We start from the raw sequence: 7,299 nt of genomic DNA, 5'->3' as shown, positions 1-7,299 counted from the left end.
AAAAGTGGTTAGGGTTTAGATCATCATTATCTTTGGCTAATTCAACAACTTTGAATATGGAACCATAACCCTAAAAAGCCTTTTTGTATTATTTTTTCCTTCTTTTTCTTAACAAAATCATAATCTAAGAACCCTTTTTATTTCCATTGAGAATCATTAGGATGCAATTGGATATCACCATCAATACTTGGATCCTAAATCATCATTATAAAAGGTAATTGGACCTTGAAACATTATTTTTTGGATTGCATTTTTCTCAATTCAAAATCCTTTAATGATACTCCATTTAGTTAGGAATTTTATAATATTGTTAGAATAGTTACCACTATCGGTCCAAAGTCCATTTGGGTTTGGATCGATATCGGTCCAAACCCACAAGGCCGCAGATTAAGCTTTCACATCGAGTTTACTCCCCTGCAAAGTTGTACATGTAGGAAAACGTGTAACACATGTTAAATCTAGAGTAGGATATGTGTCTATATGCATAAAATCTACTTAGCATGTCTTCTCAGTTAACAATACACATATTATATAAATAGACAAACATCACAAAAAAAAAAGGATAGAGAAAAAAATACATCAACAAAAACGAATTACATGAATATCAAATACGAGTTTATGTGTAATACGAAAATCTTTATTCAATTTAACCCATACAAATAAAAAGGAAAAATGTTCAAAAATAAAAATAAAATTAGGATGCTATTGAAGGTGAGTACATTTGTAACAAACTTGAAACTTGTATTCCAAACTTTCACAACGACCCATAATTAGACATCAAATCAATAACGTTGATTAATCAAATTTTCTTGGTCCTTAAGGTCAATTTTTTTTAAATATTCCACCAAATCCAAATGCCAAAATGGCCAATAAACACCACTTTAATTCAAAATTCAATAACGTAAAAGTAATTACCAATTGAGTTTATTAATAAGTTATCGAAAATGAGATATCTCAATAAAATTAATTTCTTAAATTATATTCTAAATGTACAAAAATATAAGGGCTTGAATCATAATTTAACCAAAATTTTACTCTCGTTTAAATTTGACCGAATAGTAAATTTGGTCACTAATTTTATTAAAATAATCTTTTTGGCCATCAATATTTGTTCTTTTTTCAAACTCCTTTCTTTAACAGATTTGATGAAAGTATAGATAAAAAATTAATAGGGATGATGTGTGATATTTTTAATGAGATATAATTTATTACTTAGATAACTCAACAAAATAACTACATATAAAAAATAATAAAATAGATAAATCATATATGAAATTAAAAAATAACTCTTAATTTAAAGAAAAAACGTTTATCTAAAGGTTTCAAAAGATAATTAATAAATCAAACCGATAATATTAAATATATCCATTTATTTTAAAACTTTTCTTAAAATAATTATGTTTACTTTCTTTAAATTAAAAATTATTTTTTAACTTCATAAATTATTTATTTTATTATTTTCACATGAACATCTTATTAAAAATATTCCACAGTTAACTTTTTACCATATTTTCATCAAATTTGTTTTAAAAATAATAATTTAAAAAAATAACAAAGATTGATAATAAAAAATTAAAAAATTACAATTAAAGTCATTTTAATAAAACATATAAACGTTAAATAGTAAAATTTTATCATATTTTATCATTAAGCCTTAAAATTTTGAAATGTAACTATCTAATACCAAAATATGAAAAAAAAAAGGACAAAATTGATGAATTAGCTTCTATCAACCCAATTTAATTCTACTAATAATAATCACAAAAATTATATATATTTAAAAAAGAGAAAAATTAAACCAAAAAAAAAAACCTTGTGTTGATAAAATGCAACCAAGACGATGCACCCCTCATTAAAAAAAAACATAAAACAGAAAACAAATTAAGGGAAAATTTACAATTTGTAGATAATAAGAAAGCATGGTAATACTGCACGTGGATCAAACACGAGCAACTCGCCGTTGTCCCCACTCACTGAGTCATACCCGATCCGACCATCCATCAATGACTCGTACCCGAACCCTACCCGTTTCGAGACCCGACCCGCAATAACCCTGCAAACCAACATTGCTTTCCTCCCTTTCCCACCACCGGCGCTCTCGTGGGCCTCACCGCTCCCGGCATACGTACAAATCGCCGCTCCTTTCCCGCTGGAAAACAGCCACGCTTCGTTCATCGAACAGTTCCCCGGAGTTGGACCCAAACAATGAAACCGCATTACTTCATTCCCATCCGCCACGCACCTCGCGTTTTCCTCGTCGCCAGAAACCAAACCACCCGACCCAGACCGAGCTTTGACCGTCTCTCGGTACTCATCGAACCGGGCCACTGTCCTCGGCCCGTTTTGAACTTTAAAAATCATCTCAATTCGACCCGTGAAAGCCTTGGGGCTCCAACTCGTATGAAAAATAATCTCAACCACATTCCTTGAAGGATGACCCGCCGGTAACTCAGTCAACGACGGCAAAACAGGGTCAGGGTTCCGAACAGAACGTGTAGTGGTAGTAGAAGTAGAACTACTCCGGCGAGGTCGAGGCGGTGGGTTATTCGAATCGGATTCGGGTTGACTGTTGGACCTAGGAAACAATTTCGGGTTTGAATTCTTGGGCATTTTCTTAGTGGCTTTGATAACATCTTTGATGCTTTGAGAGCTTCGTCTACAACTAGAACTGGGTATTAAATGCTTGGGATTTGGGTGATAAACATCTTCAAAAGCTCTTGATTTGCAATGCAAAGATTTGACCCACCCACTTGCCATTATCGGATCCCTTTGTTTGAAGAAGAAATGGGTTTAATATCGCTTCAAATTCTAAAAGTTTGTATTGAGATTCATTTTGTTGGGAGCTTTCATTTTTGTTGTTTTGTGTTGTTTGTTTTTGTTTTTGGCAGGGGAGAAGAATGGAATGGAAGGGAAGGGACATCATGAATGGACATTAAATGACAAATACTGTCGTTGAGGGTGAAGTTGAATGACAAAAATGACCTCATCATACTAGACAAACTTCACAAAGATTATATTATTTTCGTCTTTAAATCATAATTTAAATTTTGATGAGTTTCCATCAAGCTTATTTGAAACTAATAGGATTGGTTGGTCAGACCGGAAATCAGCTGGTGTATTAGTTCGAAGAAAGATATTAAATTATTTTATTTAAAAATCGGCACAAATTGATTGACTTGAGAAAAAAATGATTGAATTAGATTTTTAATTTTTTTTGATTTATTTAATCGAACCGAAAAAATTGATTAAATTGGTCGAATCAACAAACCAATAACTTGACCGATTCAATCATCGATCTAATTCTAAAAGTCTTGATTTCAATTCATAATTTGAACTGCCATTCGAATTTTAAAAGATTCTTTTTAAAGTTTGAGACAAACTTAGACCAATAATTATTGGATAGAATGGTAAAGCACATTGTTATCGTAAGAAGAAAATTTAAGTTTGAACCTTGAAAATGATATTATTGAAAGAGGTAGACATGAATCCAAAAACAATTAATTTACATGGCCCATGAAACGAACATAAACCATTAAAAAATATTAAAAAGTATAATTTTATAATTAATTTAAATAATTTAAATTTATATTAAGCCGGAATAATAAATCTTTGTCCAAACTAAACCTAAATCGAGTTCAACCAACTTAGCTATGCAAGCCACTCGGTCAATGGACAAGTCTAGTATCAAATTATATTGTTGTGTACCTAATATGTAATATTTTGATATTTTAAAAGAAAATTTTAATATTTTTATCATTTTAAGTTAAATTATAAAATAAAATATCAAATTAAGTTATTAAAACAAAAACTTAGTTTAAATTTATGTTTATAAAATATTATTAAAAACTAGAAAAGTAAACTATTAATAAATATAATTTTAAAAATAAATCAATAAATTTAAAATTGAAAATAACTATATAAATGCTAATACCTATTTTTTCCATTTTTCTTTTTTAGATTTTAATTTGTAGGGTAAATGTTTTTAAAATTAATTAAAAGCGTTTAATCTTGTGGTTTAAGAATATTAAATGTAGTTAAATGCAATGGGGAAAAAGGACCTGCATTGACATCCTAAAGTTCCTATCTTTACTCTTTGGATTAATACCACTTGACATCCCTCAAATTGGCTCAAATTTTAAATTAGTCCTCAAACTGCTATATCTTCTAATTAATTTCTTAACATATCAATATTGAATTAATTATGTTGTTCTGTTAGTCTCACTATTAACTTGAGGTTTAAAGCTCACTTCAAATATCCATATTTAAAACTCATCAATAAAATCGTAAGTACGTGTTTACTCATTGTATGAAAAGCTTGAATATAACATATCTAAAATGTAATGTCAGTAAAATTAATGGAGGATATTTTTTCTTCTTTTTTATAAGACGTGAGAACCAGGTTGATCATGCACTGGTACACACATGTTTTAAATACACTCCACATCATAATTAAGTTGGCATTTAATGTTTAAGCAAACGGTTAGATTGATAGAAGGACTTGATACTTCGAGACCTTAATTAAAACATTTTAAAGTTGAGGATCAATTTCGAAGTCGTTATAACATTGAGATTATACAAAGTGTAGAATGGTATAACAGGGGCGGCTCACACCATATAGGGTGTGGAAAGCCATTAAAATTGAGGCAGTGCATACTATGGATGGAGAGAGCCGTTAGACTAGTGGTTTGAGAGTTCGAGCTTAAGTTTTGATAGAGTATAGACTATGTGGGTTGCTTGTCTTTGCGCCGGTGCCGAGGGAATATTTATAGAAGAATGATATTTGAGTGTAGATCCTAACCATTGAGTTCCCTATCCATAGGTGGTGAATGTTAGTCGAGGGCATTATTGGAGTTTGCCTAAAGGGATTGGTGTTGTAGGATGTATTTGTGAGACGTATTGCTTTTCAGACAAGGTCATGAGGCCGAGCTTTACCATGCGAAAAGCTGAGATTTAATGAATGTCTATAGCTATCGGGTGATCGGGGAAAAGGGTGTAAATGGAGGGTAAAACTGAATTTAAACCATAATTTGAGGAAGTTTGGTGAAATTAACCCTTATTCTTTATTATTACTATTTTGATAGATTTATTCTTTATCATAAAGATACTGACCATGCTGTGTTGTCATTCCCTCGAGACTTTGAATTGAAGTAAATTTATTGAGAGCAAATTAAAAGGAAACCGACTGAACCTACTCTAACCTTTTTAAGTAAGATAATTTGGTTCGGTCGGGTGAATTAAGATTCGGTGAATTTGAATCATTTCGAGTTTTACTTATTTCATGTTTTGGATAATTTATTATTAAAAAATTTAAGTGAGGTTAAATTTTACATTCAATTTTGATCAAATTCAAATTTAAATAATTTTAGCTTATATAATCAAAATGAGGTTAAAATGTGATAGGCAAACTTCAATTAATAGTGCCTATTTAAGTGAGTTACATTAATAAAATTATTGTTAGATAGAGATACCTTTTAAGTAAAGTTTTAAATTTAAATTTTGTAAATGAAAAAGAATAACAGAAAAAAAAACTTTACCCTTATTTTAAGGGTTAATCCAGTTCGAATTTTGATTTAATTAAATCAAATACCAGGGAAAAAAAACCTGATTCTAATTGAAGGCGTTGCTTAAATCATTCATGCTGTACAATTCCAACTTTTTAAACAGCATTCTTCATCAAGCAGCTTCTTCAAATCAAAGACAAAGAAACATTAATTAACAGACTTTGTTTTTATATACATAAACAGTGTTGTTGGTAATCTTGAGCTTTCAATGGAACTGAAAAGAACCACTGGACCTTGTCTAAGTTTGATAACAAAAGTGGGGATGAAAATCCCTAACTCAAACATGACTTTTAACCTACTGAGTTCTTTTTTCTTTCTTTTTCTGTTAACTTTCATGAGCATTTTTTTTAATGTATGACAATGATATTTTATTTATTTGTATGGGTATTGATTTACATATTTCATGTCAATCTCGGTTGGTATAAGTATTGTTGTCAATGCAAGAGAATATAAATTTGAGTAGGTTGAAGCGCATTATTTTCCTATTTATGATATCGTAATCTTTACTATTTCATTCAAAGTCGCGTTTAATTTTTAAATAAATTTTTAAAAATTAAAACATAAAAATGTTCACTATATGGTGGATGTTCTCGATGCATTTTTCTATTTTTTATTATATATATTTATAAATTTTACATTATTGTTTATATAAATTATAAAATTTTCTAGATGATTGCTTATCTGATTCAAACCGAAAAATAAAAACCCAACATTCAAATTGAGATATATTTAAAAGATGAACAAGGGAAATTGTTAACTTTTCTCTTTTGAAAAAGTTTATGCATTCATTTCAGATATATTAATTTAATAAAACCAACAATTTCATGGTATGGCTGATAGAAGGGGACAAAATAATATGCATACAATATTCAAGATTTCCTCAAAAGTTCCTTTTTCTCTTTTGAAAAAGAAAACAAAAGAAATGATTAAGTGGGAGCTAAGTAGGGTATTCCATCTCCATCATGCTATTTTATTTACATAGTTTATATTATAAGAATTCTTCCTACATAATATTTTATTATTTTTTCCCATGATCCCACTTTGGACTTTGCCAATAATTGCCAATTTGGCAAGCACACCCCCTAAAGTTTAGGTCATTAAAAGATTTATATACCAAACCCTAAATTAGTTCCATAAAATACCATGACATATGGTATTTAATTAAAAAAAGTGGATTTTTGTAATAGAGGGATCATGGGGTTGGAATCTTTTTATAGGAGTCTAAACTTTGAAGGGAAAACAGGTAAGTTATATATAAATATATATTATATAAAAATATATATAAAGCATCAAAAAGCACTGAAATTTAAACTTAAAAAACTTCAATATTTTACCACTTTGCTACATGTTTTTTCTTGGTAGTGAGTCTCTCTCTTTCTCTATTCACAAAGTTTGGTGCAACCATTGGGATAGTGGCCCTTGGAAATGGAGGGGACAACATTGAGATTTGAATATAGTTTATTCCCTTATTAGGCCCCATAACTATAAAATTATTGATTTAAAATATAAAATTAAGATTATAGAGATTTCATGATTGGATGTATAAAAAATGTGTTGATGTAGATAGCAAGAAAATTTGAATGCATTTGGAGTAATTAGGATGAAATTAAAAAAAGTGTTTTTCTTACATAAAAAGTCTCTGTTTGAAGATGGAAAATAGGAAGTGAATTCAAGTTTCAAATTTAGTAGATGTTATATTTTAAATGAATTTGAAAAATATTGCTGCAATATGGAGAAT

General features: G+C 29.5%; 1 protein-coding gene across 1 annotated transcript; it reads right to left on the bottom strand.

The window, feature by feature from the left end:
- Positions 1 to 1,813: 1,813 nt before the first annotated feature.
- On the bottom strand, positions 1,814 to 2,938 carry LOC108482036 (uncharacterized). The gene has a single exon (XM_017785144.2). It carries the CDS (start codon positions 2,755 to 2,757, stop codon positions 1,894 to 1,896), a length of 864 nt encoding a protein of 287 aa, XP_017640633.1. The 5' UTR covers positions 2,758 to 2,938; the 3' UTR covers positions 1,814 to 1,893.
- Positions 2,939 to 7,299: the final 4,361 nt, after the last annotated feature.

This window comes from Gossypium arboreum, chromosome 1 (assembly GCF_025698485.1).
Source record: "Gossypium arboreum isolate Shixiya-1 chromosome 1, ASM2569848v2, whole genome shotgun sequence".
Classification (NCBI taxonomy): Eukaryota; Viridiplantae; Streptophyta; class Magnoliopsida; order Malvales; family Malvaceae; genus Gossypium; species Gossypium arboreum.
This window is presented reverse-complemented; position numbering and strand designations above follow the sequence as displayed.

Excerpts from the sequence above, each read along its gene's own strand:
- LOC108482036 (XM_017785144.2), bottom strand. The coding sequence starts at position 2,757 with ATGGCAAGTGGGTGGGTCAAATCTTTGCATTGCAAATCAAGAGCTTTT.